This window comes from Macrobrachium rosenbergii, chromosome 46 (genome assembly GCF_040412425.1).
Source record: "Macrobrachium rosenbergii isolate ZJJX-2024 chromosome 46, ASM4041242v1, whole genome shotgun sequence".
NCBI lineage: Eukaryota > Metazoa > Arthropoda > Malacostraca > Decapoda > Palaemonidae > Macrobrachium > Macrobrachium rosenbergii.
This window is the reverse complement of record NC_089786.1, coordinates 51,023,442-51,049,694: the sequence shown is the minus strand read 5'-3', so window position 1 is coordinate 51,049,694 and position 26,253 is coordinate 51,023,442. Positions and strand designations below refer to the sequence as shown.

Below are 26,253 nucleotides of genomic sequence, written 5' to 3'. Positions count from 1 at the left end.
AAGTTGCTGATTGAGTGTGCAACCTTCTACGCAGAGATCGCCGAATTGTCTCGATCGCCCTGCACGATCAACAGCGATCAAGATGGCGTCTGCTGCTTGCCTTCGAAACAAGTGCAGCCCACGTCGGGTGAGTGGTTTTTGAGATAATTCAGGTGGTTGCGGATGAGATAATTTAGTTTTTTTTGTGTGTGTGTGTTTTTTTTTACGAAGGTTGCGTGTGAGGTGACTATTTCTAACGACATTTTGCGTGTGTCTTCTGATACTGAGTTTTATTGCGTGAGATAATTAAGTTTCGTGAGTGATTTTTGTATCGGGGTCATAGTTTTGTATGAGATTATTAGATTTTGCGACTGTTTGTGAGATTTGTTTTTTTATGAGATCATTAGGTTTTGCGACTGTTTGTGAGATAAGTTTGTTTTTTTATGAGATCATTAGGTTTTGGGACTGTTTGTGAGATAAGTTTGTTTATTATGAGATAATTAGGTTTTACGGGTTTTACGACTGTGCTTGTGAGGTAATTATCTCACAAAAAAACATTTTAGCAAGGCATACTTATCTCACAGAACGTAATCGTAAAACCTAATTATCTCATATAAAAACAATTATAAACCCGGTTACGAAAGTCTCACACAAAACGTAGTTATCTCACGCAATAAAACTCAAAATCAGAAATCGGCACACGAACATTCAGAATCACTTATCTCACACAAACCCATTTTACCAAGGCATACTTATCTCCCAAAAACAGTCGTAAAACCTAATTATCTCATGAGAAACGCGAACATTCGTTACAAAATGAATTATATGACCCAAAAATATTTACCAAGACATATTTAAGTTCAGCAAATGTCTTGGATAGATAATACGTTAACAAAGTGAAGAAATGTGTACTAATTCCTAGCTTCCTCCCTCGTGACGTCACAGACATCGGTGGGCTGATCAGCAAACAACCCGAAATTAGCGTCCAAGTTCCGGACCTTCAGTTGCCTCAGCTGAACCAAGCATGCTCCATGGGCCTGGACGAACTTAAGCAGAAGGAGATCTTCGAGGACCAGCTGGTGAGATTCTTTTTTGTCCGTTTTGTTAAAAGACGAACTGTTGGCGATGCTGGGAGGAGTGGGAAGATATTGAAGATGCTGTGGGAAAAGAGCCTAGATGGTTTGGATTCGTTGGGAGAATGGGAGAAAAGACTATGTCAGTGACAGTTAAAGTGTTAGGAGAAATAAGGAGGAACTGTATATGTGTGTGTTTATATGTTTATATATATTCACATATATGTATGTATGTGTAATATATATAAATATATGTATGTATGTATATATATATATATATATATATATATATATATATATATATATATATATATATATATACTTACACGTGTATGAGTTTGTCCCTATATATATATATATATATATATATATATATATATATATATATATATATATATATATATATATATATATATATGTGTGTGTGTGTGTGTGTGTGTGTATATAATATATTAATTATTCATGTGTGTATTTATATACTTGTATAATCGATATACATACATATGTATATATACGTACATTATCAATTATTTCCAGCAATTTGAAAATATATCAGTGTTCAAGTAATTTATTTAAAAACATTACTTTGTTGCTTTTTTTCCAGCTGAAAAACAACATCGTAGCCCAGAAGGGAACGCCCGTCTTTTTCCACGCCCAACTCTTCCAGACGACGCCCGAAATCGTGAACAAGGCAAAGGACGCATCCAAGAATGTCATGGCTTCCATCAACCTCGTGGAGGAGTAAGTACCAGAAGTGGGTTCAGGTTTTACTTGGAGGCAAGTGTCTAGTTGGAGGACGACCTCCCTTTTGAGAAGGGTCTCTTAGTTGGAGGACTGCCTACTTCTTTTTTGGTTAAGGTTTAATTCCAGTTTGGAGGACGACCTCTCTCCTGCCCCTCACCCCCCGCCTTAAGAACTACTTTCTGGTTGAATGACTACCTCCTGGTTGAGAGGGATATCTTAGTTGGAGGACGACCAACTCACCCTTTGTTTGAGGTTTACCTCCCGGTTGGAGGACGACCTCCTGCTGCCGTCTCCGCCCTAGCTTGAGATCTAATTTGTGGATGGAGGACTACCTCTTGGTTAACGAGGATTTCTTGTTTGGAGGACAGCCTATTCCACCTTTGTTTAAGATTTACCTCTCGGTTAGACAACGATCTCCCTCGCCCCTTCTTTTTTTTTTAGGTTATTTTCTGGTTGGAGGACTACCTCTTAGTTGAGGAGTATTTCTTGGTTGGAGCATGACCTACTCCACCTTCGTCTAAGGCTTGAGGCCTACCTCTTGGTTGGGAGACACCATCTTGATTGAAAGACCCCTCTAGGTGGAGGGTCACCTCTTTCTCTAAAAACGACTTTCCTGTTGGATTTCTTTGTTGGGGATGGCATTAGTAGAGGCCAACCTCTTGGTTAGAGTTTGATATTCGTATCGGAGGACGACCTCAAGGTCTTCTTTTCCAGTTGGAGGATGGCCTTCTGGTGAGAAGACGACCCTCGAGTATTAAGGTGACTGTAAGATTTGAGGACAATCTCCTGGTTAGAAGACGACTCTCTAATTGGAGGAAGACCTCCTAATTGGAGAACGACGACCTCGGGTCTAAGACGACCCTCTTTTTGGGAGAAGACGACCTGGTTTGAGGACGAACCTCTTAAGTCATGTTCTAGCTTAGAACCGACTTTCTGCATTGTGCTTTTGTTATGAAACTATTGTTGTAATCAGCTTTATAATATTCGTTGCAGGTAATTGCACAGAATATTTTGTCAGTGTTATAAACTGCAAGAAAAAGAAGTTGATTGAGTGATTAATTGCTCTCTGTAGACGGGCGTCACAAAATCAGCGGTTATAGATACCTATATAGGAAATAAATATCCAAGATTCCTGGAGATATGAAACTCGAAGCGACCCAAGGCTTCTCGGCCGGAAGTGACCCTTAGCTGTTGTAGTTGTATTGTTAATGATAAATCTACGTCAGTCAACTGTACTAGGCTTCAGGCTATCAAGAAATAATCCTGCTCTGATGACCAATGGTTTTGCAATGCCAGTTCAGGAGAGTGATAATCACGAATATTTAGATGGATCGTTTGGTAGACTTTCTATTTGAAAGGGAAGCTTCATTATGTTGTCAACATGATATTTGAATCTTGATTCACATTTCACAACATTTTTCTTAATTGTTTGAAGAAAAGAATGGAATAGAGTAAGAGAAATATTAATATTGTTATTAGAAAAGAACGGTTAGAAAGTGCTAGTTTCATTAATATTTAAGTATAAGGAAATACAATGGTATATACCAACAGTTAGACAGGTTATTAAGATTAGAAAATAGACAATGCAGAAATAAATAAGGAATGAAAGAGTAGTGAAGGCATTACAAAAATGTACACAAGAAATTACGAAAAAGAATTGGAACGGATTAATGCAAAAATAAACAAAGAAATATATAAAAAAAACAAGTATCGTAAATTGTTAAACGATCGAAGTTCCAGCCTCGAGTTAAAAGACAAACATCAGAATTATCCATTGCTATGATTCCCTTTAATTTTCGCAGATTAAGAAAACGGGGGATTAGTGTACAAATAAACCAAGAAATTCAGGAAAGAAAAACTTAAATCTACGACAACGTAAGCGATTTAAGCGTCGCCCTAAAGATAAAAACAATCATCAAGAATTATTCCACTCAATATTATATACCCTTTCATTCTTTCCAGACACGGCCTCACCAAAGAGCAGAGCGGTTTCGGCCTGCCCAAGTTCGGCCTCCAGAACACCATCATTGCCAACACGTGCCCCAAGGAACCCCTGTGCCCCGATACCAAGTACCGTGCCATCGACGGGAGTTGCAACAACAGGGCCAATAAAAATTGGGGCAAGGCCGGGACGGCTTTCCAGCGAATCTTGGCTCCGGATTACGAAGACGGTCAGTTGAAGCGTGTGATTTAGTTTTTGTGGATGATGATGATGATGATGATGATAATAATAATAATAATAATAATAATAATAATAATAATAATAATAATAATAAATGAATAGATGAATAAATAATAGATGAAACTTGCCTGACCATTTTTAATTCAGATATTTTCAACACGTTGCAAGCAGGCAACCGTGGATCTTATTATTATTATTATTACATGTTAAAACTCTTGAACACCTGCTGATTACATAGTCTTAATGTTTCAGTATTTCTCGCTTTATTTAATTGTTGTCCTTGAACCCAACACCAAAGAGTTTATTTGTTACTTCATTGTGAATTGTTTGCGTGGTTAAGATCATAATTTGAACTGCTGTTTCTTGTGGCAATGTGCATGTTTGCATGCGTATGTGTGTGTGTGTGTGTTTAAGTCAGAGAGAGAGAGAGAGAGAGAGAGAGAGAGAGAGAGAGAGAGAAATAACTTTTGAGATGGACAGAGAGAGAGATATTGAACAAACTGAGAGTAAACAGTTCCTTCCTAAAGTGGAACAGAAAACTCGTGTTTGTTTACATTTCTTCTGCTTGGATTTTCAGGCATGAGGTTGCGGCCCCAAACTCATAGGCATCTTTGTTTATATTTCTTCTTCTTTCCTTTTTCAGACAAGAGGTTGCGCCCCTAAACTCAGAGTCCCTTTTGTTTACATTTCTCCTTCTTGTAATCTCAAGCAAGAGGAAAGCTCCCCCAAAATCACAAGCCTCTATGTTTACATTTCTTTCTTCTTCTTCAGGAGTGAACGCTCACCGACAGAAGTCCGTCACGGGAAGGCCTCTGCCTTCGGCTCGCATGATATCCTCGAAGGTCGTCCTCCATCAACACGACGTCTACGAGAACCTGACGATCCTCATCATGCAGTGGGGACAGTTCCTCGATCATGACGTCACCCACACCCCCATTACGAAGGGTAAGAGACGGTAGATGATGGGGGAATACTGACCACTACTTGTTATTGTCTTCAGAACTGTGCTGTGCTAGTTGAATGATTCGATTATTCAGTCAGTGTATTCCTCCTTAACTGATGTAGCATTTTGACCAATTTTTTGAAATGGTAGCTTTGAAATTGGTCAGTTATATAGAATTTTTCCTATAGGTCAACTGGATGGTTTTATATTCTAGCGTAAAGAATGGTTATCGCAACCATATTGATTAAATATCTAATTGTCATATCTTCCATGCATTCTTATAGATCGAGTTTGCCACTTGATAAATGCATGTTTATACATGTGTAAGTAAGCACGTAGACACGTACAGACTCACAGTTATGCATGTGTGTGCAATTACTGCAGGTAGAACCATATGCACATGTATATGCAAGCCTGTAACCATACCTGTGATATATATATATATATATATATATATATATATATATATATATATATATATATATATATATATATATATATATATATATATACATATACATACACACATACATACATACATCCACCATTGCCCAATGTCTTAATTAACCCTTTCTCCAGGCAAGGACTTGTCAGACATCACCTGTTGCAAGAGAGGGCAGCGCAGAGAGCCCAATGAACTCCACCCCGACTGCCTCCCCATAGAGATTCCCGAAGCCGATGATTTCTATGGACAGTAAGTTTTTTTTTTTTGTATTAAAGATGACTTTGAATATGTAGGAGTTTTGTGTTGGTTTGAAATCATCATCTTTGTGATGTTTTAGGTGTGTTACACTGTGGGTTAGGTGCACGCGTGGCACACACGAATATGTGTATGCATATACACAAATACACATAAATATACATACTATGTATGTGTATATATACATATATATACATACATATATATATGTACATATATATACAGATATATATATACCACAATCTCTCATATTTATCATTGCTGACAGATTAAAATCCGACCCTCTACAAAAAAAAAACTTTAACATCAAACCACTCTGGCTAAAATATTAAAAAAAAATTACCCACAACCAAATAAATAAAAGAGAGAGAGAGAGAGAGAGAGAGAGAGAGAGAGAGAGAGAGAGAGAGAGAGAGAGAGAGAGAGACCTCCTAAATAATCCTGCCCATCTCTCGATCAGATTCGGCCAGAGATGTATGGAATTCGTGCGGTCCATGCCCGCCCCTAGACCCGACTGCAACTTTGGCCCTCGGGAGCAGATGAACCAAATTACCTCTTTCATTGATGCCAGGTAAGTTGGGAAAACTGTTGTTGTTATTATTATTAGTTAACCATTGATATTAAATTACCATTGATATTAAATTATCAGATTATGACACATTTTTATTATTATTATTATGATAGTTAACCATTGATATTAAATTATCATCATTATGACACATATTTTTATTATTATTATGAGTAGTTAACCATTGATATTGTACTATCATCATCATCATTATGACACTTATATTTTTATTATTATTATTATGATAGTTAACCATTGATATTAAATTATTATCATCATTATGACACTTATATTATTATTATCATCTACTACTATTATTATTATTATGATGATGATATTGCTATTACTACTACTGATGCTATTATTGCTATTATTAGTAGTAGTATTTTATTATTATACTACGACTTCTACTACTACTATTATTATTATTATTATTAGCAACGTCTACGGCTCACGCTCGGAGGAAGCGAAAGCCCTACGCACCTTCAGCGGAGGGCAGCTGAAGGTGAATATGCACAATGGGCATCCCCTCCTGCCCAGCAACCCCAACGAGTGCCGGGACTCCTCAGGCAACTTCGCCTGCTTTAAAGCAGGTGAGGATTTTTTTGTCAGTCAAGAAAAATGCAAGATTTCTTGTCAATTAGGATTAAAGATTGTCTTGTCAGTCCAGACAGATTTGCTTGTCAGTGAAGAAAGATTTGCTTGTCAGTCAAAAAAGATTTGCTTGTCAGTGAAGAAAGATTTGCTTGTCAGTCAAGAAAGATTTGCTTGTCAGTGAAGAAAGATGTGCTTGTCAGTGAAGAAAGAGTTGCTTGTCAATCAAGAAAGATTTGCTTGTCAGTCAAGAAAGATTTGCTTGTCAGTCAAAAAAGATTTGCTTGTCAGTGAAGAAAGCTTTGCTTGCAAGTCAAAAAAGGTTTGCTTGTCAATAAAGATTAAAGATTTTCTTGTCAGTAATAAGGATTTGCGTGTCAGCCAAGAAAGGTTTACTTATCAATAAAGATTTTCTCATCAATGAAGATTAAAAGATTTTCTCATCAGGTAAGAAAGGTTTGCTTGTCAAGTAGGATTAAAGATTTTCTCGTCAGTCAAGACAGATTTACATGTCAGTATAGACTAAAGATTTTCTTGTCAGTCAAGAAAGGTTTGCTTGTCAATAAAGATTTTCTTGTCAGCCAAGCAAGGTTTGCTTGTCAATGAAGAAAGATTTGCTTGTCAGTCAGGAAAGAATCGCTTGACATTTTCTTAACGTCTGGGTGAGAGTTCTGAATCAGGAACTAAGACTTGTTTAAAGGGGAGAATTTCAAAGGCAATATGACGCTTTTATGGTCGTATTTCGATTATAAGAGATGGATTTATAAGACAGATGGACAGGAAATACGTTATGATGCTGTTAGGTCGTAGGTTAAAGCAGAATGCGTTTCTGCTCACGAACTCCCCCGGGTTCGAAGCGTAATGTGGAAATGAGAACTTTATTTTATTTCTTTTTAGGATTCTTAATATGTCTATCTGTTTTTCTTTCTTTCTATCTATCTATCTATATATATATATATATATATATATATATATATATATATATATATATATATATATATATATATATATATATATATATATATATATATATATATATATATATATATATTAGTGTGTATGTAATCTTACAGTCTCTAGATAATGCTACATTACTTGGTCAGTGAAAGAAATTTAAGTAAAATTACCTGTAACTGAAATAATTTAGCATCTAAAAACTTCATACAGAATTCGATCTTAAAATAAAACTAGCCCTGTCCTAGCATGCAAAGAGAGAGAGAGAGAGAGAGAGAGAGAGAGAGAGAGAGAGAGAGAGAGAGAGAGAGAGAGAGAGAGAGAGAGAGAGAGAGTCCATGGAAATTCATTTACGATCTTCTGGTGCACTGCCTGAAGGCTATTACGCTTAGTCATGTCTTCTCTTGAACCTCGAATAACCACAAAAAATTTAACTATGCAATCAATGCAGACGCAACTCTCTATCTTCCTCAGGGTCAAATACCGAATTCTCTCTCGCCTCCAAGTCGATTGCAAAGCCACGTGACCTCTCGTGACCCTTTTCCAGGGTCAGTTAACCTCACATCTCGCCCCAGGCCGATTTCAGAATCAGTCTATCGTAGCCCAGGGGATTCCATTGTTAAAATATTTCTAATCTAACCTCCAACTTATTTCATGGTTGTGTAACTTCCCAGATTTAATCCAGGGTCAATTAACCTCACATCTCCCCCCTGGGGCAATTTCAAAATCAGCCCATCGTATCCCATGGGGATTTCAACGTTAAAAAATCCTTCTAATCCCTCCCCCAGGCCATTTCAGGGTTGTGTAACTTCCCAGATCTAATCCAGGGTCGAATAACACTCTCATCTCTGCCCCCCCAGGCGACTCCAGGGTCAACGAACAGCCCGAATTGGCAGTCATGCACACCATCTGGGTCCGGCAGCACAACAAGCTGGCCCGGGCTCTTTCGGACCTAAATCCGGGTTGGACGGACGAGATCCTCTACCAGGAAGCGCGCAGAATCGTTGCCGCCCAGATGCAGCACATTACCTACAAGGAGTACCTGCCTATCGTTCTCGGTAAGATTTTTTTTTTTTTTTTGTTTTTGTTTATTTTTCCTTGTTCCGTATTTGTTTCGGGTGTTACATTTGATTTGTTTATTTCTCTCTTTTTTTTTTTACTTATTTTTCCATGTTCTTGTTTTTGGAATAGTTACATTTGATTCTATTATTTCCATTTTTTTGTTTTACGTATTCTTCCTTTTTTTTGGTATAGTTACATTTGATTTTTTTTTTCCCCTTTTTTTTTTACTTAATTTTCCCCCGTTCTTGTTTTGTTAAGAGTTTTTACATTTTATTTTCTGTGGGAAAGGAATGATTGAATTTACAAATTGAGAGTTCAAATTCATATGGAGATTGAGAATTTTTTTAACGTTAAGAACTAGGGATAAAATCGGCAGAATTTCTCCATGTACCATTCACAAGTTTTTTTTTTTTACCTATTTTTCCTTGTTCTTTATTTGTTAGAGTTGTTACAATTGTGGGGGGGGGATTGACTGACTTTGCAAAATCAGCTTCAGTTCATATAACAACTTGGGATAAAATTGGCAAAAGTTTACAGTGTATAATTGAGTTTTTCATTAAATAGTAAAATGTTAAAACTCTTCTCTATTAGTTTTGTACTTTTTCTGTCTAAATGATTCCTTCACAGTAATTTGTGTGCTGATCCTTTTACTTTTTCATTCGTAAAATTGTATGTCAATAAACTCTCTGTGCTAAGCTATCTTAACAAGCGTTTTTAGAAAACTCTCCCTCTGTTGTCAGTCTTTGGAATTCCCTTCCTACCTCAGTGTCTCCCTAATTTACAAAACCTTCCATCCTTTAAGAAGCTGGTCTCATCATTCCCTTTAGGGTCAGGTCCCCCCCCTCTTTTATCTACCACCTTTTTTCTATATTTTGTGGGTTTGTGATACACAAGGGCATTGGGTTGCCAGTCCCGTCCGCCTCTTCTTCAAGTAAAACATCTTACCTTTTCTAGGACGTAATTTCATGGAGACCTTCGGTCTCGTGCCCAGGAAGGAAGGTTATGCCCCCGGATACAGGGAGGACATTGACCCCACCGTCACAAACGCCTTCGCCGCCGCTGCCTTCAGATACGGACATACCCTCATCGCCGGGAACATGGAGTAAGTGGGGAAGGGCAGGAACCTGACCAATCAGTCTTTTTTTCTTTTATTCAAAATGACTCGTACTTTTGTGTGAAAGCCTAAAAGCTCTTGAGCTTCAAAGAGAATTTCCACATAATTAAAAATATGGAGAAAGTCTAAGATACAGGTCTCAGACTGATAACCAGTTAATTAAAGGATATTTGGTCAAATAAAGCATCAATAAGCAGTTAATGATCAAGGACACAAGTTGATAAACAGATCAGGGTTCTGGTTTTAGGTCAATAAACAGTTAAGAATCCCAGTTTCAGACTGACAAGGTTCCAAGTCCAGGATTGTAAAACAGTTCATAATCCAAGATCCAGACTGAAGTACAGTTATGGATCTAGACTGATAATTGATCAAGAATGTTTGTTACAGACTGATCAACTGCCAAAGAATAAGTTTTTGCCACTAAACAGGAAAATAATCAGTGGCATAGTTTGAAAAACAGTTAAGAGATCATTTGATGAACAGCTAGGCACTTATAATCCAGACTGGTAAAGAGTCAAAGTAAACAGTAAACAGCATATTGGAAGCATTTGGCTGTAAATGTTAAACAATAAAAGATAGATTAATTGACTTTCAAATAATTAGTAGCATAATTTGAAAAACAGATCAGAGACTAGGCTTTTGATAAACAAGGGACTACGATCCAGACTGATTAACAATCAAAGTAAACAGTTTAATGGGAGGTTTTATTGAAAGACAGTTTATTAGAGGACGAATGAATTCACTTGTCAATAATTAATTGCATATTTTGAAAGCCAGATGATAGACCAGGCTTTTGATATACAAGGGACTTACAATCAGACTGATAAATAATCATCAAAGTAAATATTAAAGTTTTTTTGGAGAGTTTTTGGATATAAAGCAGTCAAAGTCTTCATTTTGGAAAACAACTAAGGACCAATTCAAATAAAAGACCAGGCTTTTGATAAACAGCTAGGAACTTACACCCCAGAATGGTAAACAAACAAAGTAAACAGTAAACAGATTTTTGGATTTTTTTTTTGATAAAAAACTGTTACAGTCTTCATTTCTAAACAACAATCATGACCAATTAATTGACTTTCTGATCTTTTATTGCTCCAGAAACTCACACCATAGAAGTTTCTGGCTAAGAAACAGTCAAAGCCTTCATTCTGATGAACAATTATTGTCTAATTAAATGAACTCCAGATCTTTTAAAGATCCAGAAACTCACACCACTTATTCTTCCCTTTCTCCTTCCAGAGGATACGGTAAATTCGGGACCGTCGAGCAGAATCTGAGACTGAGTGAGAATCAGTTCTCGCCCTTCTTCTTGTACAGGCCAGGAGGTCTGGACTCGCTTCTCCGTGGTCTGTCGATCCAGGCCAGTGAGAAATTCGACCATCACTTCACAAATGAGGTAGGCCACAAATTCGACGCTCGACTTCTCAACATTTTTTGAAGTGGGCTTCTTCTTCTTTTGTGTTGTAAAACGGCTAGATTCATTGAACTGAGTTCTGTGTTTCTTAACTAAAATCTCTTTTCAGCTGACTCAGCACCTCTTCGGGGGGCGACGGCCCTTCGGCATGGATCTCGTGGCTTTGAACATCCAGAGGGCGCGTGACCACGGCATCCCCAACTATAACAAGTGGCGCCAGATATGTGCGCTCCCCCTGGCCAAGAGCTTCGACGACCTCCGAGATGTGATGGTGCCCCAGGTAAGGTTCAGTCGAGATGGCAGGTCCTCTGGTTGAAAATGGCGTCTTTAAAGATGGTTGACAAATTCTCTCTCTCTCTCTCTCTCTATTGCTGCATAATTTTTGGTGAATTTGACAACATGAAGATTCTCATTGGTTTATATATATATATATATATATATATATATATATATATATATATATATATATATATATATATATATATATATATATATATCTATATCTATATATATATATATGTGTGTGTGTATGTATACAATATATATATACACACTATATATATATATATATATATATATATATATATATATATATATATATATATATATAGTGTAAATAAACAGTAAGACATTTTCTCCCCTTGACATATTTCAAAATATATTTCTAGCGAGAATGATTTCTTTGAGGCCATGGAATGCGGTGTCAAAATTTCCAAGAATTAATTGAAAACTATTAATTATATGGAAATAGTCATTATGGCCTTTTAACTTCTCTATTCGTCTAAAACATTAGACACCCTTTCCTTTGAAAGCTTTAAAATCTCTCAGGAAGGTTAAATAAAAAAAAATCATTTGGCCAGATAGGATAAAATATATAGAGAGTCTACTCATCACTCTTCTTCATTTTATGTACAGTTTTCTGCATTGTATAAATTCATGTATCTCGTAGGGGGTTAGTGCTGTCAGTACACCTCACGTGGTGCACTGCAGACATTGCAGAGTCCCTTCGAGCCCTAGTTTCAACCCCTGTCATTCCTTTTGCTGTACCTCCGTTCATATTCTCCTTCTTCCATCTTACTTATTCCACCCTTTCCTAACAGTTGTTCCTTAGTGCAGCCGAGAGGTTTTCCTCCTGTTACACCTTCCAAACCTCTTTACTCTCAATTGACCTTTCAGCGCTGAATGACTTCATAAGTCCCAGCACTTTGCCCTTGCCCTAAATTTCTCATTCTTTTCCATCATAAATTTACGTTATTTTTTTTTTTTTTTTATTAATGAGCACAATCATAATGACTCTGCTCTGACCCCCAGGTGATTGAGCAACTCCGCGTGCTGTACGATGACGTCAACGACATCGACCTCTTCATTGGTGGAATAGCGGAGACGCCCTCATCCGGGTCCCTGCTTGGTTACACTTTCCTTTGCATCGTTGGCGACCAGTTCGCGCGTCTCAGGGTAAGTGATTTCTCGTAAGGAACTTACAAGAAAATATTAACTTTTCGAAGGGTTTCGACGCAAGAAAAGCTGTCCGGGGAATCAATTAATTGCTGGAAGGCTGGAGAGGGTTTCTGTTCCAGAGAGGATATCAAAGAATGGGTAATTTTTTTGTCAATGACATGTTTTGACTGGAGTGAGAAGTTGAAGGCATGAGAATGCATTTTGAGGAGGAAATTATAATGTAGATGGAAAAAGGATTTGAATTTGTATTAAAATCATGATGCTATTGGTAGAGACCAATTGCTAGTGTTAGAAACCGATCGACGCATGGTTAAACATAGCTAATTTTTTCATTTCTTCCTAATTTGTGATCTCTTAGGTGGAAGAGAGATTTAGAGATCAAGGCAAAGGATTTATTTAGCGATAGAGTGAGTGCATGATAGGGATAAGTGATTAAATGACGCACTGTGGGGTAGGTGTGTTGACACGCTGATGAGCCTTCTGTATATGTATGTGAAGTGCCTTGTGTTGCTGAATTTAGGGGTTCAACTCTGATTCAGCATTTAGAAGGTGAATGTGGCAATGACTATTGCATTGGGGGAATGACCTATTGACGATGAAATATTTCCTTTTAAAACCTATTAGTATCCTTTTATGAGTTCAGTTACACAAGTCATAACTAATGACATACCTATTCAGAAATAACCAAGATTCCCAAATAGACAGGACAATTTCGAGTTGGTAAGAGGACCATCAAAAATAAACACAGGGAGATGAATTTCAAGTTTATCAAGAGATATCTTACTATAAAATGAATACATGGGTTAGTGCCATCAGTGTATCTCACGGAGTGTAGTGTATTGAATTGAACTGAATATAGAATTTAGCTCAAAGGCCAAGCACTGGGACCTATGAGGCCATCCAGCGCTGAAACTGAAATTGACAGTAAAAGGTTTGAAAGGTGTAACAGGAGGAAAACCTCAAAGCAGTTGCACTATGAATCAATTGTTAGGAGAGGGTGGAGAGTAAGATGGAAGAAAGAGAATATGGAAGGAGGTACAGTAAAAGGAACGAAAGGGGTTGCAGCTATGCGCCGAAAGGACACTGTAAAGAACCTTAAGTAATGCCTACAGTGCACCGCATGAGGTGCACTGACGGCACTAACCCCCTACGGTATTCCTAAAGGCTGCCTGAAGCATCCCTTCAGCCCTTGGCTGCACCTATTTTATAGCCTTTCACTTTACTACCGTTCCCCTTCCTTTCTTCCATCTTGCTGTCCAACCACTCTAACTCCCTCTTTTCACTTTCTTGGGCACTGAGTGGCTTAAAGTTTTGAATAATCTTAAATTATTACAGCCAATGACTTATCGATCGATTTGCATCCTCATTACCGTGTTCATTCACAGCTGGGCGACAGATTCTTCTACGAAAACGGAGGACTTCAGTCATCCTTCAACGAAGCTCAGTTGGACGAGATCAGGAAGACGAGTCTGGCCAGGGTCATGTGCGACAATTCGGACGAGCTCGACATGATGCAGCCCCTGGCCTTCGTTCAGGCACACTTGGCGTAAGTAGTACAGTAGTAGTAGAAGTAGTTTTCGTAGGGGTTCTCGAAGTTCTCGATTTTGTGGGCCGTGTTTCTTTCTCCTGTTGTGTTTTTGAGTTTGTTCCAAGGAATGTTGTCATGTTTCTCGTTGCTGTTTTGCATTGCTTCAGAGGAGTAGCCCTAGTAGTAATGGTGCTTCTCGAAGCCCACGATTCTCTGAGTCATGTTTCTTTTTCTCCTGTTCTGTTTTTGAATTTGTTCCAATTAATGTTGTCACGTTTCTCACGGTAGTTTTGCACTATTTCAAAGCAGTATTAATTGTAAAAGGGGTTCTCGAATTTCCCTATTCTCCGAGTCATGTTTCTCCTTTTCTGAACTTTTTTGAGTTTGTTTCTTCTGCAGTTTTGAATTGGTTCAAAGTACTTGTAGTAGCGGTTCTCGAAGTTCACGATTCTCTGAGTCACCTTTCTATTTTTTCCTGTTCGGTTTTTGGGTTTGCCCCAAGGAATGTTGTCATGTTTCTCGCTGCAATTTTGCACTGTTTCAAAGAAGTTAAGGTAGTATTAATGGCGCTTCTCGAAGTTCACAACTCTTTGAGTCACGTTTCTCGTTCTCCTGTTCTGTTTTTGAGTTTGTTCCAAGGAATGCTGTCATGTTTCTCGTTGCTGTTTTGCATTGTTTCATATGTTTTCTCACAGGCTGGACTTGGCACGTTTGGTAATGTTTCTTAAACTAATGTCCCGTACTCTGTTGTCGTTCAGCAAGTGGGAATTTAGTAATGTACCTTATTGGAATGACTTATTTTTTCCCCTTCACCCCAATAAGTATATCAGTAGTTGTGATGTTTCTCGATTTTACTCTTTCTACAAAAACTAGGAATGTAATAATGCTTCTGTTAAAATTGCTCTCTCTCTCTCTCTCCTTTCTATATGTATATATATATATATATATATATATATATATATATATATATATATATATATATATATATATATATATATATATATATATATATATATATATATATATATATATATATATATATATATATATATTATATATATATTATATATATATATATATATATATATATATATATATATATATATATATATATATATATATATATATATATATATATATATATATATATATATATATTATATATATATATATATATATTATATATATATATATATATATATTATATATATATATATATATATATATATATATATATATATATATATATATATATATATATATATATATATATATATATATATATATATATATATATATATATATATATATATATATATATATATATACATATATATATATATATATATACATATATATATATATATATATATATATATATATATATATATATATATATATATATATATATATATATATATATATGAGAGAGAGAGATTGAATGTGCAACACGTAAAGTATACTAGGCTATATGCTAATATATATGGATAGCTACGGGTTTTTCCTAAATTATTATTATTATTATTATTATTTACTCCACAGGAACAAACGCGCCCTCTGCCGAGTAGGAAACCTCATTCCTCAGATGAGTTTGGACCCCTGGAGAAACGAGCCAGTCTGGAGTTAATGAAAAATAAAAAGGACGAAGAAAATGAATCAGATAACAGGAGAGATAAAGAAGAATGGGAAAAATAATGAATTAATGTTTTGGAAAGAATAAAAGATGAAAGGGAATATAGAAAGTGGAAGTAGAAAGCGTAAATTAAAAAAAATTTATGACGAAGAAAAAGAAATGGTAACAAATATTGGATATTTATAATTATTGTGCTTTTATATAACTTATTTACAATTGTTGTCTTGAGGTAAAAGGAGGTACAATAAAAATTAAATTATTTAAAAAAAGTATCTTCACTTTCATTCCTTTGTTTGTGACACCAGGTTTTTATAAAATATAGGATTTTTAAGATTGGAAATGTCCTTTAACATAAGTACATATATACACACACATAATACATATATGTATATACATACATACATACATACACACACACACACACACACACATATATATATATATATATATATATATATGCACACACATACAGTGCTCCCCACTTTTATGTGGTGATAGGTGCCAGAATCCACCGCGGAAATGCAAAATCCCGCTAAAAATGCTTATAACTGGCCTACAACTGCCCAATACCCTGTATATATATATATATATATATATATATATATATATATATATATATATATATATATATATATATATATGCACACACATACAGTGCTCCCCACTTTTATGTGGTGATAGGTGCCAGAATCCACCGAGGAAATGCTAAATCCCCGCTAAAAATGCTTATAACTGGCCTACTACTGCCCAATACCCTGTACCCTTAAATTAAAATGCTTTTAACTACCCATTTTGACAGTTCACTAATTTAATAGTCCAAACAAAAATATACCTTAAATTATCATACTAAAACAATTTAATATTTCAAACAAAAATATACCCCAAACCATCATCCCACAACACCCAAAGTCATCTTCAGGTATACACACCCCCAAATTGCTTGTAACTGCCTATTTTGAAGGTTCATCGCCCAAGTTAACAGTTCAAACAAAAATATCCCAGAACACTCCAATATCATTTCAAAGTCATCTTACATCATTACATACCTGCTTTCAACTGTTATTCTTAATTATCCCCTATAATTCAGACATGCACGCTTTATCCTATACAACTGCAATGATGTCATCATTGACAGCTGTGATTGGCTGTTATATGAGTTTACTATTTTACTTGCGCCCAAAAGAAAATTGATACCAACAGTCACTAAGTAACGAATTTCTATGTCAATTTTACAAGGAAATATGACTGCGTGAATATATCTACACCTTTTCTGTAAGCTCAGAAAGAATGGAGAGTAGTTGCCACTAGAACAAAGCCCAATGACAAGAAAAGGCTTGAAGTTCATTAATAAAAACTGTTAATAGGTCCAACTGGACATAAAGATAGCCACTACTTCGATGCCTATCAAAGCAGTTAAATTGGGCACTGTCACAACACTGGGAAGGGTTTCACTACTACATATATCTTTTCTCCAAGCAACTAAAGAAAGGTTGCCCTAGACCAAAGCCCACTTGCAAGAGAGGGCTTGAAACTCACAATACACTCCGCCGCAGCAAGAGCTAAAAGAAAAGTCCTTCAAGTTCTCGAGTGATGCCTTATCAAAAGGTTCAACTGATGAGGTTAAGGTAAAATCTGAAGGACCAAGTCTAAATTTCATCGTAAATCATAATAGGAAGATGAAATTTCCAGCTCAAAAGATTGAAAATTCCAGTCAGCATAAGGTAGAACTGAAAGCAATGTAAAGTTGTATCCTGAATCAGTGACAAAACAGATACTGGTAGACCTTCAAACAGGATCTCTAGTGGAACAGGTGCTGGAAACCACTCTGGACAAGCACCAAGATAAAAAAGCTAACCACTGTTATTGATACACAAGTCTAACAGTGGAGGGTCTTGTAGATTTTAGGACTGCTTCCTTGGCCATTCTGGAAAAGCCCTTAGCTCATAACCGACAATTGACAATCTCCACGTGGGTAGATGAAGCATGTGGAGGTTTGAAGGAATCTTCTCGAAAGACTGTTTGAAAAACGAGGAACATCAACCGTCAGGAGAGAAAGTTAGGGGAACCAACACTAAGGGGCCACGAATGAGCTATGAAAATTGTGATCCGCAAAGCTCACAACTTGAGTATTTCCTCAAATTGCAAACAGAAAAAGCAAAAGGGTCTAGGATAGACCATTCTTGAAGGAAGGCAACAACTGGCTTCAACACTGCCCATGCTTGAGGATCCTGGTATGAAGGGCAGTAAACTGGTAGAGTAGTGTTTTGGGCAGTCGTGAACAGAAGGGTGTTTGGGTCTCCCCAAAGGTTCCACAACTTCTGGCAAACCTGAGGAAGGGGAGACTAACAGACTGGAGACCTTGCCTTATTCTGTTGAGTTGGTCTTAATAACAAAGGTTTTTCCTAGGACAAAACGAGGTAATGAAAAGATGCTGCAAGACTTTGTCCAAAGGGAGAAGAAGTTCTTTGCTAGTCTGAACAACTCTCTTGAAATGTGTCTCCTTGTCGTCTTATGTACAGTAAGAATCAATACTAAACTGCCAAGAGCTATAGGGAGTATATCTTCAAACTCCACAACATCGAATGTTTCTCAGAATGGTCCCCCAGTCTGCCTCCATGACATCTTAAGGCACAGAATAAAGGCTCTTGAGGTCTACAGGTCAATCCCTTACAGAACTCAAAACTGGTAGAAAACTGGCTATCTACCTCTCTGTTGGAAAACCCCCAACAAGTGAGGGCTGATCTTCATTCCCAGATAAGCAACTGAATGGGTTAGAAAAGCATAGTTAGTCACCATAGAACAAAAAACCCCTCCAGAGGTTAGACAAAACAATTCTTCACCCTCAAGGTCAGCACAAAACCCTAGGTGAGAACGAACCAGACGTCCAAGCAAGAGAGCAAAAACTCTTGTTATCTAGCAGAAGACTCCATACTGCTAAAACCTTGACTCACAGGAGAATACTTTACTTCGACTGAAGCTGTACTGGGAAGTGGAAGTATGTGTCCTACATATCTGAAAGTCCGCTCATGGCCTATTGAGGACCCACACAGCCTACCTGAACTGGGACTTCAAAACATCAGACATAGTTACATGCATAAATTTTACAACAAAGAATGTGAGCTAGCACACTGCTGAAGCAGAACTTGAGAGCATTAGGGAAATTCTACAAGGAACTGAAGTGCAAAAAGGATGTAGAATCTAATAGCCTAATTCGAGGCATTTAGGTGAAAGCCTTGAACACTTTACGCTAAAACTTTACTTTAGCTGCGCATCCTGATTCTCGCCAGTCGTTAACCGGGACAGGTTCCTCATACATAGACATAACCTTTCCTATAACGCCAGGTCCTGACCTATCCAGATCTTACCTACCTAACCTAACTTAGGGTGACGTGTCTTGACCTGGCTGGGAGGGGATGAACCCCCCAAAAAGGCAGTAATCTGTTCCGGTCGGCGACTGGCAGGAATCATACTGCGCAACTAAAGTAAAGTTTTACCCACTTTACAACCGAGTTGAGAAAAGGACTTTGCCTCTCACGATCAATATCTAACCATTATCAATACCACTAAATACACTAAATGGTGACATAGGCATAGAATGTAATATCTGAAACAGGTTGCTATGACCACCCCTACAACCTACAGGTTGGCCATGAAGCCATTAGACCAGTATTTATCTTGGATAAGGTAGCCTAACCAATGGTATTTGGGCCTATGGTACCCTAGCCTAAGGTATTGTAAACATGGGACAGCTTGCCCTATTGTATTGTGGCCTATGTTTATTTTTAAACTGTATACTTTATAAAACATAACCTAAAACAAAAAAGGGGGGAGGGGGGATGTAGACCGAGCAGACAAAACAGTGACACCACACAATAGCTTATATCTGCATAAATACAGACTATACAAATGCATACATAGGCCTATCTAGATATCCGTGCAAAAAAAATTACACATATAAAAACATACATTACACATTACTCTTCTAGTAGCCTGATCGAACTGTTGTAAGTACGAAATACAGTAAAATTACAGTAAAATTTTATAAGTTGCCAATATAAAATAATCCCATGTAACCTAACGGTGTTTATTGGTTACAATTCTGCCGTATTTACCTACGAAGGGGGTTGGGGGTTGGTATGGCCTTACCTTACCAGTTGTAATTTGACGAAGAGCTCTTTTCAAAAAATGTAGGTTACAATTTCGTATCACGTATTGGCAGCTTATAAAACAATAATCTAAGCGAACATCTAAATGCAAAAGCGAACATTCGGTTTGCACAGACACTTCCTACGCAGCCTAACGCCTAATGGCGTGAATTTGGATCCCTAAACTGTAGGACCGCCAATGAGCGGTTCATCTGCTTCCAGAAGCAGAGGTTTGCGACTTTCTCAAAATTCTATGGGTACGTATCCCCCCAAAAGGTTTTTTTTATTCCTTTTTTTTTTTTTTTTGTTACAATCTCTGCTTCTGTAAGCAGACAAAACTGTTCATAAATCGTTTTCCATTATTCCATAAATACTTGAAAAATGTGTGCTGATCTTGACTTTACGTAGCTCAAGGCGGTGAATTTGGACCCCTAAACCGTAGGATTACCACGCTTTCATCTTTGCAAGAACTGAAACAAATACAATACCGTACTACAGGAGATATTGGACCAGAAATCACTAAATGACAGCGACGACCCACACGTCATTTCACGGACACTGCAAGGCGAACACTAAGTGACGTCACTAACACGCGATTGTTTACATTCCAACACCATCTGCTGGGAAAACAAATGACTACTGAACGACAGTCCTAATTTTCCTTGCCATCTTACCGCATTTAATTGCTAGATCCGGATTTCTTTTCTTAATTTATAAAATAAGATAAAACTGGTAGAATTCGGGAACAAATTAAGACTTAGTCAATTACTATAATGGAAAATTCTACGGCTAGTAGTGTTTGATGCAGAGTTTGACGGTAAAGGATATCACCAGATGGCAACACTGACCGTCACTCCTAGCCGGTTAGCCAAGAGTTGATTTTAATGTTTTTGAATGCCGATCGCACTTGGCATTTAAAAAACAGCAGGCGAGATTCATTCCAAATAATTCCATGTAAGCTTGCAACTTGCCTAATCTTGGTTATCCTCAACATGTCATAGTCTGACTTGGAAGGAATATGAAACTAGGCTAAGGTTTGACAAGGCTTAGTAGTAGTAGTACCTACTTCTGCAATTTTGGAATTGCACTACAGCACCGCGGAAAGCATGAGAGAACACTATCATCTCTAGGTCTATCCTGACATCCGACTTCTATTTACTAAAAATCTGCTCTTAAATGGATAAATTCCTTTAGATATTATAAGATGAACTTGACCTTCTAAATATTTAGTCTATAAATCTTGTGATTTTGGTGATGTTTTGAAATGGGCTAGGCAAATGCCCATGTAGCTATTCAATCAATCGTTTTTCCCCTACAGACCGAGCTTCTAAATGTTTGTGTCCTTGCAAGGTCAAACATAATATCTAATTTGTGCACAAAATAAATTGGAAGAATGGCTCTTAGAGCACAAAAGCCCTCTCCTATATTATTAAGAGCATACTAATACAAGAATCTATCTTGTGATTTGCTTATTTTTATTTACTTCTTACGAAGGGGTCTCCTCAGATGCAGGCATATCTATCCATTTAAGCTCTATTCCCTTGCCATCAAGATGTAAAGAAGTTTATCTAGCCTCAGTACATTTAGTCTTTGCAGTCCGTTCAAAAATACTAACCTATTCAAGTCTGTGGCCTTTCACTGTCTGTGTAAACAAACTTGTGTGTAGGCTTTTATTTCTGATCAGTGAAACCAAAATACTGTAACAAACTTTGCATGCTGATATTTGGAAGGGAATTAATCGGTGATAGCTCTATGAAGAAGGTACCAAATGAGTCACTAAAACCTTAAGCACCAATTTTTGTGAACGAAATGACTTACTGAAATGTGAAGGGATTCTTGGAAGTACTGCCATATACTGAAGCAAAAGAGAATGGGAAAAACAAATGTAAAGGCAAACATGGCCTTAACAAGGTAACTGAAAAAGCTTAACAAAGATTACATTGGGACTTGAGAACACCTGCATTAAACGCTTTTCTCAGCTGTGTATAACAAATATAGAAAAGTGATAAACAAATAGCTCATGTCACAAAATTTCTAGCCTGTGACAATGGTGCTTGTTATGTTATGACACTCCAAGACTCCTGCACAGAAAACCACCAATAAACATTTCACTACACAGGTAGTGGATATTCCACAAAGACAGCTGGAAACCACACAAGAAACCTGAAGCATTATAATATTATAACAGGTGAAAGAAGATAGTCACACAGACCAGGAGCAGGCATTAAAACGCCAGGTATCAGTGACTGAAGTTCTATGCTGAGTAGTGCAGGTGACTGATATAACAGTCTTACCCTCCAAGATGGGACATCTCACACCATCCTGGTGCATCTCCAGTTTTTACTAGGTATGTATACAGTCACCAATTCTGAACCAAAGTTTAAGGCTATTAAAGGCAATGGTTTATCTGATACAACCACAAAGGTACGCTTTAGAAACTGGGTTAATATATCTTCTCAATCCTAACCTCATGAATCGCATCATCATATAAATTCACAAGAAAACAAGAATCGTTTCATTGTCAACCCTTTCCTAAAGATGCATTATTTTGGGATGTGACAATAGCACCCAGCGTATATATGAAAGTTACCTTAAACACATACTGGTGTTTGTTATTGGAAAATGAATATTTATGGCATAAAAAATGTTCTTTTATTAACCATCGTCAAGCACTGAACACAGGTAATTCAGTAAGATTATTTTTACAAGCACAAATTACAACAAAACTATCCGTGCTTATTACATTTTCCGACCTTTGACATTCGACTGAATTTGGCAGAAAAAAAACTTTACTTTGCAAAACATTCTAACTTCACAAAGACACCGTCGAGAATATACACATTTTGGCTTTAGGTTATCTGAAAATGTAAAGGTCCATTTGTTTTGGATTTAGCAACATAGAATATATTTACAAGGGAGACAAACACAATGGGTTTCAACAAACTAGCAGGAGGAAGTATGACCGATTTTTGCAAGACTTGTTTTCAAAGCTGACTGCGTTATTACCGTACACTTTGTTCCGAGTCATTAAATTAAAGGTACGCAAAATTCAGTTGGATTCATACATCTGAGATTCCAAGTAACTTACAAATTTCTCATAATTTTCAAAGCAACTCATATTGAAATATTGCTCACATTTTTTGAAAAGCACCTTCAAAACATGCCTTGCAAAGATGGCTGTGGTTACTGCATTTCATCTTATTGTAGCATTTACAAATAGCTCCAGGTATGGTCCAATAAACTAGAAAAACCAATGGTGCTTTTTCAGCTTTCTTTATCATCACAATTCTTTGTTATTCACTTGGGTTTTACCCACATTTTATTACATGGCTTACACAATCATCATTTACACAGTATGAAATAACAGAAACATTACATTACATTACATTACGTGACAATTTCAGAGGTGGAAAAGCACTGAAATAATCGCTGGAGAGTACGGATACAGTGTACAGTAAAACCCCCGTATTCGCGTTCTCAGTGTTCGCGGACTCACGCATTCGCGGGTTTCTCTGTGGAACATATCTAGCCATCATTCGCGGAAAATTCGCCCATTCGCGGTATTTTTCACTGAGAAATATTCACTAATTACTGAATTTTCAAATATTTTTCACGAATAAATGCACTTTTTGTGATAAAGCTATTAAAATGCCCAGGTATAAGCATTTTTACAGGGTTTTTCTTGGTTTAAGCTATCAAAATGGGCAGTTCTAAGTGTTTTTAGATGGGTTTTAAGCATTCGCGGATTTGACCTATTCGCGGGGGTGTGTGGGACGCATCCCCCGTTAATACAGAGGGTTCACTGTACTCCATTTCGTGCTGTCTATCACGACACCTGAAGCGAAGCATCAGAAAAGGACATTCTGAAAACATTGCTGGAAAACAATCATACCTTTTAACAGTTACATGACAGCTGTTCACTGATATATCTATCATATATATAAAACGAGAAGTTAGACTGCACAGAGTATGGCAGTGATGTTCCTGGTCCAAAAACAACTAAGATAAGACATGACTTTAGATGATAAGAGCAGATTTTCATATTCTCTGATCAAGCAATCAAGAAAATTCCTCAAATCTTTACGTTCCATTATTAAATCCACATGGAATTTTGATCTTTTTTTTTATCTGACACTCAGATGGATGTACTAGTTGTGGTCCAAAGATTTATGATGTCGTAGATATTAAAAAAATCTGCATGACATAGAGAGACATCATGCCAAAGTACTCCAAGGAGTCACTTGCCGAATACAGATCAAGATCGGGGTAAAATCATATTAGATGTTGGCAATACAAGACCTGACCTGATCAAATCCTGTCGAGATTTCCACGTGTCACAAATCTGCATCTTCTTTACCAAGTGAAAACTGTATCTTATGCTAGATTGTGTGTGTGTGTGTGCTGTCTAAAGCATTTCATAAAAAAGATATTATAAAATGTTCATCTATAAACATACTATACATTAAAGCCTATATCAACAGGTCATACAATAGTCTGACTATAACTATCGTTAGTCTAACGAAACAATGCCGTCGCCAGACCCTGTAATATACAGGTTTTGGACCGGACATTCTTTCCTCCTCACTGTGTTACAAAATAAGTCTTTCTTATACAAAGATTTGAATCTTCCAAAGCTATCTAGAACTCTAAATACTTTTACGCCCGGCCGAAGGGCCCCACACAGCTGGACTAGTGCATGAACATTTTACTCAAAAATACATCGGTATAAAATCTTGAAGGCGTCATCATTATCATACTTATGACGTAGGCTTGTACTCTGATGGCTAGCCCGAGGCAATCTAAATTTCCTGAATTGTGGAGGGACGACAAAACGAAGGCACTTACAGAAACGTGAGCTCTCAGACTGCTTTGGCTAAAGAATGGTTGAGCTAGTGGCTAGTGTTATTACAGAAGAGTTAGAGGAGAAATCTTCTCAGTAACATTATTGAAAAAAAAAAAGAATTTCCACTGAAACAGAGTCATTATCTTTTTATCTTTTATACAATCTTAGTTTGTAATTCATCCTCATATTGGACATTTGTGAAGGACATTGAGACTTATGGAGTAGAGTACAGTAGTTTGTAAGTATAACAGTATTACAGTAGATGGATTATATATAATATGCTTGCCAGTAGATGAAGAGTCCTTATGTTCTCCAAATCTGCTCTGTCAATCGACCACAGAGACATCTCGGCTTGCTATCGTGAGGCAAGGAGCCCTCTGCGAGGGTCTTAAGGATTTCGCTTCAGTACAGATCCAGAGAAGGATGAGTGGGGGTGAGAGTCCTTCCAGTCACGGTACAGATAGAAGGATCCGATGGCATATGCCAGCATGTTGAAAACACCAAAGACCTGAAAATATGAGATAAGGTTCAGAAAATCTTTGAAAGGTATTGGAAATCAAAATCCTTGAAACCAAACTTAATGAAGTCATGCTGAATATATTACTGTATACTGCTTTTTGGTGACTCCTGGTCTGTCAAATATAACATACAGAACCCTACATCTGTAAAATACAGAAAAGTAACACATTCAGTAGAGCAGTCAGAAATTCTGTCCTTTATCCTAAACAGGTACAAAAATACATTACAGTCTGTGGTTTGAAAGGTTTAGATACCTTTCTGAATATTTTTTTAAACATGCACAGTCAGTAGTCTTGTTTTAAGAGACTTGTTTTAAGAGCCTAAGTTTTTTTTACAGTATTGTACAGCTGTACATTGTATCTTTCAAAATGCTAGGAATAAGTCCCACAGCAAGCTGTGGTTTTCTGAATAAACTCCTACACAGAACAATCTTTTTTTTAATGTAAATCCAAATTCTAAACTTTAATTTCAGTCATTAATCTTACCAGATTCAATTATGTTTCCTTTTTACAAATACAGTGCTGTACTTATACAGGTAACTGAAAAAGAACCACTTTTCAAACCAGATGAAAAATTTTGTAAATATATCCTGTACACCTCACTGGTTATTGCACAATCTTTCAAAAAAGTTTACGTATATCCAAATAACTAAAACAATAACATTCTTCTGCTCTAAAACCAATGACCAAATTATAATTGTTGAACTGGGTGAGTGAGTACATAATATATAAACCTAGTCAAAACATAACAGCTAAGCATAAAATTAAACAAATATTTATGAAAACGAGGAGAAAAAT

At 36.8% G+C, this 26,253-nt stretch overlaps 2 protein-coding genes across 3 annotated transcripts in view; one reads left to right on the top strand and one right to left on the bottom strand.

The window, feature by feature from the left end:
• Positions 1–16,218, top strand: part of LOC136830325 (peroxidase-like) — a 38,889-nt gene extending 22,671 nt beyond the window's left edge. Inside the window, exons 3-17 of the mRNA XM_067089755.1 lie at positions 1–127; positions 925–1,058; positions 1,657–1,793; positions 3,759–3,967; positions 4,750–4,923; positions 5,501–5,615; positions 6,082–6,192; positions 6,628–6,782; positions 8,598–8,795; positions 9,754–9,901; positions 11,156–11,312; positions 11,440–11,610; positions 12,642–12,785; positions 14,174–14,334; positions 15,859–16,218. The exon at positions 1–127 is cut by the window's left edge and continues 39 nt beyond it. Of these exons, the coding sequence (XP_066945856.1) occupies positions 1–127; positions 925–1,058; positions 1,657–1,793; positions 3,759–3,967; positions 4,750–4,923; positions 5,501–5,615; positions 6,082–6,192; positions 6,628–6,782; positions 8,598–8,795; positions 9,754–9,901; positions 11,156–11,312; positions 11,440–11,610; positions 12,642–12,785; positions 14,174–14,334; positions 15,859–15,943 (2,226 nt within the window). The 3' untranslated portion in view covers positions 15,944–16,218. The remainder of the gene's footprint in view (positions 128–924; positions 1,059–1,656; positions 1,794–3,758; positions 3,968–4,749; positions 4,924–5,500; positions 5,616–6,081; positions 6,193–6,627; positions 6,783–8,597; positions 8,796–9,753; positions 9,902–11,155; positions 11,313–11,439; positions 11,611–12,641; positions 12,786–14,173; positions 14,335–15,858) is intronic.
• A 6,514-nt stretch (positions 16,219–22,732) lies between these two features.
• Positions 22,733–26,253, bottom strand: part of LOC136830324 (CKLF-like MARVEL transmembrane domain-containing protein 4) — a 74,548-nt gene continuing 71,027 nt past the window's right edge. For both annotated transcript variants that reach the window (XM_067089754.1, XM_067089753.1), the window contains exon 4: positions 22,733–25,445. In XM_067089754.1, the coding sequence (XP_066945855.1) occupies positions 25,326–25,445 (120 nt within the window). In that variant the 3' untranslated portion in view covers positions 22,733–25,325. The remainder of the gene's footprint in view (positions 25,446–26,253) is intronic.